This window comes from Andrographis paniculata, unplaced genomic scaffold (genome assembly GCF_009805555.1).
Source record: "Andrographis paniculata isolate CXL003 unplaced genomic scaffold, ASM980555v1 Contig62END, whole genome shotgun sequence".
NCBI classification, from domain to species: domain Eukaryota; kingdom Viridiplantae; phylum Streptophyta; class Magnoliopsida; order Lamiales; family Acanthaceae; genus Andrographis; species Andrographis paniculata.
The window spans coordinates 2,450,904-2,463,933 of NW_026137598.1; the positions used below are offsets into that span (position 1 = coordinate 2,450,904).

At 31.6% G+C, this 13,030-nt stretch overlaps 1 protein-coding gene across 1 annotated transcript; it reads left to right on the forward strand.

Moving 5' to 3' along the window:
• The first annotated feature begins 596 nt into the window (after window positions 1-596).
• LOC127260932 (beta-amyrin synthase 2-like) lies at window positions 597-10,144 on the forward strand. The gene is made up of 18 exons (XM_051288999.1): window positions 597-842; window positions 924-1,109; window positions 1,645-1,734; window positions 1,828-2,025; window positions 2,133-2,217; window positions 2,745-2,911; window positions 2,986-3,288; window positions 3,603-3,722; window positions 3,815-3,937; window positions 4,242-4,340; window positions 4,492-4,548; window positions 5,064-5,110; window positions 5,205-5,348; window positions 6,181-6,358; window positions 7,270-7,353; window positions 7,447-7,530; window positions 8,405-8,507; window positions 9,675-10,144. Exons 1-18 carry the CDS (start codon window positions 621-623, stop codon window positions 9,746-9,748), a joined length of 2,364 nt encoding a protein of 787 aa, XP_051144956.1. The 5' UTR covers window positions 597-620; the 3' UTR covers window positions 9,749-10,144.
• The last annotated feature ends 2,886 nt before the right edge of the window (window positions 10,145-13,030 follow it).

Sequence of the window (13,030 nt, forward strand, 5' to 3'; positions counted from 1 at the left end):
AGTGCATTGGCTTTATTCTAACCTTTGCTCACCATAGTATTATGTCTAAAACATAATTATTCTTGAAACAATACTAGAATAAATATTTTTGACTTGACAGGGTAAGTAGATAAAGGAATATTACGGTATATTACTTAATTTGAATTAGGTACTCAAATAAGTTTCCCAATAATATTCTCCTTCTTACCTTGTCTTCTTCCCAACACGTGAGTCTCCTATCAAGGGTGCCAATTCTGGTATAACGTGAACTACACTTCTTTGAAATATTCCGCAAACATACCAAGAAATAACATAAAATAAACTCGAAGGGCAATAATGTGAATTACAATAATATATACTTCAATATTCTGTAAGATTGAATACAACAGGCAGTATAGTGAGTAGCATAAACGTGTTGTAAAATAATATTTGAAGATTTTACATGATTGACAACTAATGATGATCGCGCTAGCTGTATGCCTCATTGGAACACGCATGGTACCTGTTTTAATTAATATTTAGGAATGAATACAAGTAGTTTACATGCTGCAGACTACATATATATATATATATATATATATATATATATAGACTTGTTTTAATTTGGACAACCTAAATCTTAATCAAGAATAATATCGATCATGTGGAGGCTCAAGGTTGCAGATGAGGGACTTCAATCAACCAGCACTGCTGCTAACTCGTACCTTTACAGCACCAACAATTTTGTGGGAAGACAAACATGGGAATTCGAACGTGACTTTGGCACGCCGGAGCACCGAGAAGAGGTGGAGAAAGCTCGTCAAGACTTCTGGGATCGCCGTCATAGTGTCAAGCCGAGCCATGATCTTCTTTGGCGGCTTCAGGTAATTCGAACAAAATAATACATTAATTTTGGATTGCAGAAGAAGTGACAATAAAAACAATAATAAACCTTCGTGCTGCAGTTCTTACACGACAAAAAATTCAAGCAAAATATACCACAAATGAAAGTAGGAGAGGGCGAGGACATCACTTACGAGGCGACAACAGCCGCCATAAAAAGGGCCGTCAGCTTAGTCGCAGCGCTGCAAGCAAGTGATGGCCATTGGCCCGCAGAAAACTCCGGTCCATTGTTCTTTCTTCCACCGCTGGTATTCTTGCTATACTGTCTAAAATGCATATAAAATTACTTATACAAATTGGAGATGTCGATGAATAAAATACAATTGTTGTCTTAGATGATCGGAATGAATGTCTCACCTAAAAGTTTAAATCATTAATTATTTTTCTAAAATATGGGAGTCCCAACACGCCCCCTCCGGTGCAAGGGAATGAATGCAAGACTTGCACGTGAAAATATCTAACAGCTTTTATCTAAAACGGTCATTTACGTCATCTAATATGGTATCAGAGCCAAATTTTCTCCGGATACATTTATGACCCGTTACATATCTCGTATATATTGTTATATTTTATTGATTTATCTGCTTCTATCCACTATCATGATGTCATCTTCGTGCGGTTAAAATATAATTAGAAAATATATATATTAGATTTATGGTAGTTATCGTATTTAAGAGATTTGTAAAAATTTTGTATAATTCTTGTTTTATTTAGATTATTTGTACCTCATTATAAATATGTACAAGTTTCTTCTGATTGAAATCGAGAATTTCACTGCTACAGGTTATGGTTTTATACATTACTGGCCATCTCAATATAGTTTTGCAAGACGCGCATAAAAGGGAAATGCTTCGCTATATCTATTGCCACCAGGTATTTATGTAAACAATTTTCTACTCTTCATTCGTTTAATTATATATAAGATCACCATATCCAAGTTGATCTCTTTCTCTTGCAAATTTATAGAATGAGGATGGTGGATGGGGTCTTCACATACAGAGCCACAGCGTAATGATATGCACGGTGCTGAATTATATATGCATGCGCATACTGGGGCAGGGCCCCGATGGCGGCGAAAACAATGCCTGCGGCCGAGCAAGAAAATGGATACTCGATCACGGCACTGCAAAAGCAATACCCTCTTGGGGAAAGATATGGCTTTCAGTATGGCTAACTACCTTCTTGTTAGCAACTTAGAACTTTCTTTTTTCTTTTTTTTTTTTTTTTTGCAATTTTATAAAGTTAAATTGGTTTTAATTCATTAAATTTAGGTATTTGGAGTGTATGATTGGTCAGGAAACAACCCCATCCCACCAGAATTTTGGCTTCTCCCTTCATTTTCTCCTGTTAATCCAGGTAGAGCCTTGCATGCTTGCTATTTAATATCCTGGTTGACTATATAATAATTAATATTGTGTATCTCTTTAACTTTAAGCGTTTATGTGAGATTTTTATTTGTGTATGTGTGTGTTAGCTTGTGAAGATTATATAATTTTTTTTTTCATCCCATATATGATGTTTTTGTGTATTGTATATACTAGATTGTATAGGGGTGACATAATTACTAAATAATGAAAAATAAATAATTACAGTAGAAATAATTATAAATTACTGATTAGTCTAATTAAAATTAAGATAAATTATAAATTTATTAATAAGGAATCCTTTTTTCAAAAAAAGAACCAGATCGACATAGAGATATGGAAATAGTAACATGGATAGAAATGTGGGATAGAGGAGAGGAAGTAATTTTTAAATTGGCTTCTTGTTCATTTCTTTTGACTGAATTTATTAGCATTATTAAATTCATTTTATTTAATTTTTTTTTTTTTTTTTTTTGGGTATCTCTAACTATGCTAATGAACAATGTTCATAATATGCAGCCAAATTATGGTGCTACTCCAGATTGGTTTACTTGCCCATGTCATATCTATATGGCAAAAAATTTGTAGCTTCAATCACTCCTCTTATTTTACAATTAAGAGAAGAAGTGTATGATCAACCTTACGAACAGATCGAGTGGACGAGCACTAGACATCTATGCGCGAAGGTATACTTCCAAAAATATTTCATTATGCTTCAAGTGCAACATATATATGCAGTAACATTGCAATTCGAATACAGGAGGACCTCTACTACGCTCGTTCGTTGACACAAACCTTAATTTGGGATGCATGTTATTTATTAATCGAGCCTGTGTTGAGCAGTTGGCCTTTGAACAAGTTGAGAGAAAAGGCCCTGAAAGAAACGATGAAGCATGTTCATTACGAAGATGAAAATAGCCGGTACATCACTATAGGGAACGTGACGAAGGTGTTAAGCATGTTGGCTTGTTGGGTGGAGGATCCGGACGGGGAATATTTCAAGAAGCACCTTGCTAGAGTCCCCGACTACTTATGGGTTGCTGAAGATGGGATGAAAGTCCAGGTAAACTACTTTGATTCTAATTAGGTCAAATCAGAATGGTGTTGATTTAATTCAATCAGCAAAGATAAAAAATAAAAATAAAAAACGTAGACAAGACATGCTTCTACCTAGCGCAATATATGTTGTGTTATAAATATTGTGCGACTACGTAAATATATGTTGTCAGCTTTTATTATATATGCTGATTGGTTTTACCCAATTAATAGGGGATCCTCGTCCAATTTCTACAGTTGCTTTAGTCTTATTATTATTATTATCATTTCTTGTATGTCGAAAGAAAGCACACGTATGTATTTATGTATATGTGTATGCAGAGCTTTGGGAGTCAGTTGTGGGATGCTTGCTTTCTTGTACAAGCGTTGATAGCTAGCGACATGACAGATGATGTCCGGGAGACTTTGCGAAAGGGGCATGAGTTCATAAAGAAATCTCAGGTAAGAAATGAATATAATAGATATGGCCAAAATTAAATATTGCCTTCTTGTGGACTTACTTAATTGATAATCGCCCTTTTGTAATTTTACAGGTGAAGGATGATCCGTCGGGCGACTTTCAAGGAATGAACCGTTGTATTTCTAAGGGCTCGTGGACGTTTTCAGACAAAGATCACGGGTGGCAAGTGTCGGATGCAACTGCAGAAGCCTTAAAAGTATCGACATTTGTTGCTGTGAATTGGCTTGTATGCCTAGCTGATGAATCAAAAATGGAACGAATAAAAAAACAAATAAGAATCTTGTCGAAAATAAAAAATAAAAAAAAATATTCTTCTTGATTTTAATCGTATCTTATTAGGGAAATCTTTTTCCACATTAGTATTAACACCTTAGGTATATATGGTCACAAGATTACACATTAAATGTGCCAAAGTTGATTTTTTTTTTTTTTTTTTCTTTTTCAGCACTTAATTAAATGATCAATTTTGTCATAGTGTATATTTCAATTTTGTTTTGCAGTGTTGCCTTCTCTTATCTACGATGTCAGCTGAGAGTGTTGGAGACAAAATGGAGACCCAAGGACTTTACAGTGCTGTCAACTTGCTGCTTTCCTTGCAAGTACGAAAATGCATGATTGCAAAAAAAAACAAAGATTTAAAATAATAGTGATAGTGAAAGAAAAAAATCTATTAAAAATCTTAATTAAATAAACCTTCAATTTAAATACTAATAATATATTATTATTATTATTATTACATGAAAATTGTAGAGTAAAAATGGTGGGATCGCTGTATGGGAGCCCGCACAAGCTGCCGAGTGGCTAGAGGTAACATTCTTCGATCATTTTTTAATGTTTGTGTTTCTTTTCCCATAATTTTGTAACAACATTATCAAAATATTTGCATGATTATACCATATACTAACTCCGTGTCTTTAAGGTCTCATTTACTTTTTGTGGCTTGATATTTGAATATCAATTATTATTCAAAATATGGTATAAATTAAGAAAAAAAATTGCATAAATACTTCCATTAGTGTATTATAAAACTAATAGAATGATATTTAGAACAAAATATATATATATATACAAATATAAGAATATTTTTAATGGTAAGTTCAACGGACGAAGGGAGTATTTTGTAAGAGTTTTTTAATTTATTAATTTTATTAGAACTAGCAATGGGTCGATTCGTGTCGGGTTCGTGTCAACTTGTATACATAATCGCGTTGAAATCTTTGACCCCAAACCCAATTATTTCGTGTCGGATCAGTTTTTGCGAGCTCTAAATTTTATATCTCAGTAAGCGAATCGTTTCTTGATAAAATTACTTAATTTTGCAGATATTAAATCCTACAGAAATTTTTGCTGACATTGTTATCGAGCACGAGTAAGAGTATAAGGAATTGTGTATATATTTTATGGAGTTAATTAATATCTTTACTGTTTGTTTGAAGATATGAATCATTTGAAGTATGAAACAGATATGTTGAGTGCACATCATCAGTTATCCAAGCCCTTATTTTGTTTCAAAAGATGCATCCACATTATCGACAAAAAGAGATCAGGAGCTTCATTGTGAAAGCTATTGACTATATTCAAAGTGCTCAAAGACACGATGGTTCATGGTATATTTTACTACATTAGAAATAATTGAAGGGTGCGTTTTTTTGTGGGTTTGGGATTTTGGGTTTGGATATTTGAATAGTAAAAAATTGAATTTGAATAGTTGTTTATGTGATATAAATAAATATTTATATAATATTTTGAATGTAAAATAAATTTATAAAAAAAAAAAATAATTGTTTGATTTGATGTTTTTAAGGAAAAAAAGAATTTGAATAATAAAAATCGTAAAACTCACAAAAGAACACAACCTTATAGTTTTTTTTTAGTCTCTTCTTTGAAATATATTTAATATGCAGTAATTAATATATGGATGACGGACTTTCTTTAAATTGTTTTTTAAAGTTAAAGAGTGTTTTTTTGTTATAAAATGTATATTTTTTTTTCTAGAGAAGATGAATGAAATGGTGTTTAGATGAATTTCAAGATATAGTGTAATTTATACGTTTAAAAATAAATTTAAAATATGTGTCCAGATACTTTGATAAGTATACATATGCTTATTTTTATTCTGTATAGAATAAAATTTGTATAATCCGTACAACTATATGCATTTTGTAAAATTCTACACAAAACTCCGTCGATATAGATGGACAATTTTATTCGACAACAATCTCAATCGTATTTGAAAGACATTCTTCATTGGATTTTAACTTATGGGAAATGATACCTTTTTTTTTATCAAGCCAAGGAGAATACAATCTAATAAACAAATTTATATCTCTTATTTCGAATATATGGATGATGAAATGCTATGATCTTAATTTGTATGCCATATTATATATCTATATTTTACGGTTTTCTTTCTTTTTTTTTTTTTTTTTTTTTCTTTAGGTATGGATTTTGGGGGATTTGTTTTATATATGGTACTTGGTTTGCAATTGAGGGACTAACAGCAAGTGGAAGAAATTATGATAATTGCCATAGTGTTAAAAAAGGAGTTGAATTTCTACTAAAAACTCAAAGGAGTGATGGTGGGTGGGGAGAAAGCTATCTTTCGTGTTCCAAAGAGGTTAGTTTCTTCAATTTAAACACAATTAAATCTAATTAACAATATAAAAGAAAAATACTTGCCAGAACATATGTCTGTCAATTAGACAGGATCCTCTGTCCATTAACACACCCTATCTCCCGATGTACATATGTGTGTATAAATTATATAACACCTCATTGTGTTTTAATAAAAATGCAGGTGTTTTCTTTATTGCGTGAAACTCCTCGTGTTAATGTAAAATTTGCGTAAAACACCCTCTTTGTCCAATCTGATGTTCGGTTCTAAATAAAGACCTAAATTACGCAAGTTTTTATACAAATAAAAAATATTAAATATCTTAAATAATTTTTTTGAATAAAAAAAAAATAATTGATTAATCCTTCGTTTTATAGTTTTTGGAGACAAATTGTTATCTGATTTTTATGGAAACTGTAAAAATAAATGATCGATCAATTATTTATTGATTTATTTTATTCAAAAAAATTATTTAAGATATTTTACATTTTCTATTTGTATATAACTTGCGTAATTTAGGTCTTTATTTAGAATCGTATATCAGTTTTGAACAAGGAGGGTGTTTCGTGCAAATTCTACATTAATGCAAGAGGGTTTCAAGCTGCATTTTTTTTATCAAAAGACATGAAGGTGTTATATAATTTACCTATTATATATATACACATTATGTGTGTGGGAATAGAGAGATAAGATTTATTTTTTGAATAGAGGATCTCATGGGATCGTTAAAAAGGATATGATAATCTTTGTTTCGAGATACATCACCTACAAATTGTTCGTTTCTAACATCAAATAAAGCCTTAATTTATGAAATATAAATTGGTAGCATCCAATCAATTAAATTTATATATTTTCGACATCACATATAATCATAAGAATATATGAATATATATGTCCTAATGTTTGTTGTGTAGGAATATGTCCCATTGTCACAAGAAAAGGAATCAAATTTGGTTCAAACAGCATGGGCAACGATGGCTTTAATCCGTTCAGGACAGGTCAAAACGTTATGTTTATTAATATATATATATATATATATGTATTTCTTTTATTTAATGATTGTAAGTTAAATAATATTTATAATTTAACAGGGTGACAGGGACCCCACGCCATTACACCGTAGTGCAAAGTTTCTAATAAACTCTCAATTGGAAAATGGTGATTTTCCTCAACAGGTGTGTATGTGAATCATCTCAATTAGGTTCTTGCTTTAGTTTTTCTCAGTATTAAGGTATCAAATTCTTGAACTTGTAACTCTTAAATTTATTGGAAGATTGCAAAAAATACCACTTTGGTAGATCCAATTATTATTTTCGAACATTTTTTTCACTTTCGTAATTTAGGACTTTATGTGTACTCTGGACATTATTTTTGCCCCAGCACTGGAAAAACACACGTGACCATCACGTGTACCTTCGTGGCATGGCCGACGCATACGTGGACGTCGCCGTTTCTGTGTTGTCGTCCGCGTGGTCGTCGGATAGGTGACATGGAATTATTCCACTTTCGTAATTTAGGAGATTGTGTACTCCAAGTATTATTTTTGCTCTCTGGTTCTGAAAAAACAAATTATTTTAGGGTCGTCGGATAGGAAATGTGGATTTTTTTTTTTTTAAAAAAAAAAACTATATTTTTTTAAATTTTGATTTGGCCCAATTGGACCAAAGTGAAATAAAAATAAAAATAAATCTATAACAAATTGTTTTTTTTTTTCGTCAAAAAGCAAAAATAATGTCTGAAGTACACATAATGTCTAAATTGTGAACGCTAAAAAAAAAGATAATTTCACGTAAGCTGTCCAACGACCACGTGGATGACAAAACAGCAATGACGACGTCCACGTATGCGCCGGCCATGCCACGAAGGGGTGCCGGAGGGCAAAAATAATGTCCAGAGTACACATCATGTCCTAAATTGCGAAAGTGAAAATAAAAAATATTCAAAAATAATAATTGACTTACATACCGGGTTTTTTTTTTTTCAAATTTCCCTAAATTTATTTGTACCAAACGTGTTTACTCTTTTCTCATTGGTTATATTATCATATAGGAAACTACCGGAGCGTTTATGAAGACTTGTGTATTACATTATCCCTTGCACAAAAACACATATCCATTGTGGGCTCTTGCAGAATATCGCAACCATATATTCGGTAAAGAATGACCTAAAAATGTGATATACAGTGAAGTTATAAGTTCGAAAAGTAATAATTACGGATTTCGATGTTACTTAATAAATATATATATACCCACCAAAGATTTAATTAATGCTCAATTTTTATATGGAATTTGGATTTGTATTTTAATGCTATTTCTATGTTATATAATTTATTATACTAATTTTTAACTTAGAATATTTCAAAAATTTTATAACTTTTCATTATTTATCCATATTTTTCTCATTGTATTCTTTTAAATGTAATTTACAAATTTATTTTGAATAAAAAAACTAATGAAAAAAATTGACACACCTAACATAACTCTTCTTATCTCTTTTTCATTTGGAGGCTCAGGAATATGTTCTTTATTGTTTTTGTGGCCAGTTTTTGTGGCCAAAGTGTAGTATGACCACACTTAACACCTCACTTCACCCTTTGTTTTTTTTTCTTTTTTTTTTCAAATTCTCCAAAATATTTCTTACAAAAATAAATAATTCAAGTCAAACATAGACCATGATAAAAAAAATATAATAAAAACTAAACAAAATTAAATAAATAAAAACTTGGGTTGCCTTCATTTCTTTAATGTTTTTTGCTAGACGTAGTTTTCATGTTAGTTATTGGGTGGCACTATTTCGAACCGTCTTACCCACTTCAGTTTTTTCTTTTATTTATATGTTTAAAATGATGATTACTCAAAAAAATTCTCAACAAGATTCATATAATTATTTAAGTGAATAGGCTTCGAGTGATTCAGATGGAGCTTCGATTTTATGTCCAGAATAGATTTATCTTTCAATCTAATGATTCCATGCATGCCTTTGTAAATGATATTCACACTACACAACACATGAATTTTAGTTTGTGCGATGCAAATAAATGGTTTACCTAGTAAAATTGGCGAAGGATTTAGAGAGTTATCATCATGCATATCAAGCATATAAAAATCAACTGGAAAAATTAATCCATTAACTTGCACTAGAATATTTTCAATCATTCCTTCAGGGTAAGCATTTGTCTTATTGGCTAATTGTATAATAATTTCAATTTTTTTTAAAAGCCCAATATTCGAAGATTTGTAAATAGATTTAGGCATCACATTCATTGCAGCTCCTAAATCTAACATTGCTCGCTTAATCTCCAATTTATCTATCTTACAAGGAATCGAGAACATACATGGATCACCATATTTAGGAGAAAGCTACGTTGCAAAACATCAGATACGCTCTCTCTAGTGATTATACATTCGTCTCCTCGTGGTCTCTTCTAATTTGCGCAAAGATCTTTAAAAAAATTGCATATTTCGGCACTTGCTTGATCTCATTCAAGAGAGGTATACTCAGTTTCACCTTTCGAAAAATCTCCATCATCTTCTTATTTTTGCAATTCTTCTTAGGATGAGTAAGTATTTCAGAGGTTACCTTGTCTGATGTTTCATTTGCTGGCTTACTATATCTCTTTCTCAATATCATCCAACATTCATGTCCATTAGAACTCTAACTTTTGATACTTCAAATTCTTCGTCACCTCATATAACAATCGAGCTCACATTCTTTGGATTAGTATCGGGTTGCGAGCGCAATTTGCCTTTTTCCCTTGACTTTATCTCTCGTATCTCATTCGTCACTTGAGATATTTGTTCTTTCAAGCTCTTTATGTTATTCCGAGTTTCCTATTAAAATTGCAACATGTTAGACGCTATAATTTTCATCATATCTTCTAAAGAATTACTTGGAACCATTTGAGAGTGTTGTGGAGGGTGGTTAGGTTCTTGGGATGAATCTTGTAGCATTGACATCTACTTCTTGAGTCAATGTAGGACAAATATCAATCAGATGCTCCTGGACTTTGCAAATCCCACAAGCCTTTACTTGTATCTTACCTACAATAAATTTCCGAACAAATAATGTTAGCTCACTTAGTTATTGTATGGAACTTACCTCGTTTGCTTTCTTAACTGCTATGATCTCTCTTGGTCTGAACTATTGTGAATTTATTATCATGTTATTCGGTAAGTCCTACGCGTCTTTAGGAGTTTTGTTCATCAAGGCTCCTCCACTTGCTGCATCAATGATTCTTCTATTAATGGAAGTCAAACCTTCATAAAAATATTAAATCAGTATTTGCACGGAAATTTGGTGATGCGGACATCTAATAAGTAAAGCATTAAGCGGTCCCAATATTTAAATAAAGACTCATTGTATGTTATGTGATTCTGCATATCTCTTTTCTCATGATCGCAGCTCATGAGGCAGGAAAGTACTTCTCTAGAAACTACATTTTCATGTCAATCCATGTAGTAACGCTTCCAGTAGGTAGATTGAATAGTCAATCTTTTGCAGCGTCTTTCGGTGATAAAAGAAAGGCACGAAACATGATTTGATCTTCTGTAACTCCTGGTGGCTTCGTACTTGTGCAAACAACATCAAATTCTTGAAGATGCTTATGCGGCTCTTCTCTTGATAAACCATGGAAAGAAGGAAAAAAAGTGTATTAGTCCCGATTTCAATTCAAAAGCAGTGTTCCCATCTATCATCGGGAATGTGATGTAGAGAGGGTCAAGTTACGACCTATCAGCTTCTTTAGTGCTCTTTGATCCATATCTTCTTTCCAGTTCAAACTTGTTGGAACTCAAATCGTTAGATGATACGTAGGACAATTCACAATCAGAATCCTCACTTGATGATTCTTTTGCTATTTCTTGTTGGTGATGCTCCCTAGTCTCTATTCTCAATCGACGCGTATTCTTCTTAATATCGGGATCGAAGATTAAGTTTCCTATGCGATGAGATGACAACATAAAACAGAAAAGTAAGATTTTTAAAATAATGAAAAACAACAAAAAATAAATAAACCTATTCGAATTCTCCGGTAGTGGCGCCAAAATTTGACAGGCGTCACACAATGTCAAATCTAAATAAAATAAACCTACTTCTAAAATAAAAATAACATAGTATAGTTAAATTATGGTCATCTCCCAAGGGAATCAAAAAGGTCTTTTTTAGGTAATTTAATATGTACATAAAATAAAATGGGGGATCTTGGAAGTTGGAAATAAAAATAAAAAATAAAATAACAAACTAAAAATCTATGACTAAAAGATAAATTGAATGAAAATAAGTTTTCAGTTTAGGAATGAAATCGAAAACTTGGATATTGAATTTTATCATCGATAAATATTTAATCTCATTGGTTTATAAATAATTTAGTTATAGTTACTGACACGCGCCTAGTAACCAACTCTTCTTTAAATTTTTGATAGTCAATGTACGTTCGTTAACTGTTCCCCAGATTAGACTAGAACCCTAGTGACACCACAAAAATTTACTAGTCAAACTGTCTTACGAATTAGAAGAGTCTAATTCTATTTAACAATTACCTATGTGAATTGTTTAAAATTGATTCCAGGATTTCCAAATGGTGTCTGTCACTAGTTGCTACTTGAACCAAATTAAAATACAATTACAGATGCCTAATTTGTTTCAATCTTTAATCTAATTAAAATATCTGACCACAATATCACTAAAATTAGAAATCACAAAAATACTTATGAACCAAAAAATATCGTAAAATCAAAATAGCGTATAATCTCACAAATTCATACCGAATTGTTTTGCACTCCTAAACTAGAAAATTAACTATTCGCTAATCATAGGAGGAAGAATAAAGATAGTTAAGATAAACATCACCTATGATTAATCGGATTGACGGAAAGAACTCGAAATCTCTTGGAAAATCTTTCTCATTCATTTCGTTGCACGATTTCTCTCTGGGACTGCTCTGTACTGTGTTATCCTCCCTGGCATAAATGGGGCCTCCTCTATTTCTTTCTTTTATTTTTACCCATTTTGTAATAATTGGGATTTTGGGCCTTTTAATTAATTATTCAAGTCATTGGACATTTTTGTTCTCTTTTCCCTCCAATTATACCAATTTTATTAATTTTCTTCTGTAAATCATAAATAAATCTTATATACACAAATAAGGTAGAATCCAATCAAAATCAATCAACTATCGAAAATAATATTAATATTAAACGCATTCGATTTATAGCTATCAGTATAGATAATCTCATTTCCGTTATAAAAAGATCAGTACACAAGTAATCAATAGAATTTTCACAGTACACAGGTAACATGGACACAAGTAACTAAGCTGAGAAAAGATCAGACCAGATTCTTTTTAGTTTCAACATCCTCCAAACTTACCAAGAAAACTACATAACAATGAGAAAAGCCACAAAGAAATGAATGAATTAAGACCAAATAACCTAAAATCCTGTCTTGAAAGAGAGAAAATATGCATACATGTTTGGTTACTTGATCGACTATCACTTGTTTGTTGTCGACGCCTAATACATTGCAATGATTGAGATTGCATCATCATCTATAAGAAGATTAGTTGCAGATGGCAGAGAAGTCAATAATAATAATGATTATTGAGTGCATACATAACATAACTCACTCTTGTTCCACATTTTGGGAATGCAAATCAGGCATATATACATACAAATTAGA

Excerpts from the sequence above, each read along its gene's own strand:
- LOC127260932 (XM_051288999.1), top strand. The coding sequence starts at position 621 with ATGTGGAGGCTCAAGGTTGCAGATGAGGGACTTCAATCAACCAGCACT. Across the intron at positions 3,938-4,241 it reads CAACTGCAGAAGCCTTAAAA|TGTTGCCTTCTCTTATCTAC; the intron begins GTATCGACATTT and ends TTTGTTTTGCAG. Across the intron at positions 8,508-9,674 it reads ATATCGCAACCATATATTCG|GAATCGAGAACATACATGGA; the intron begins GTAAAGAATGAC and ends CTATCTTACAAG.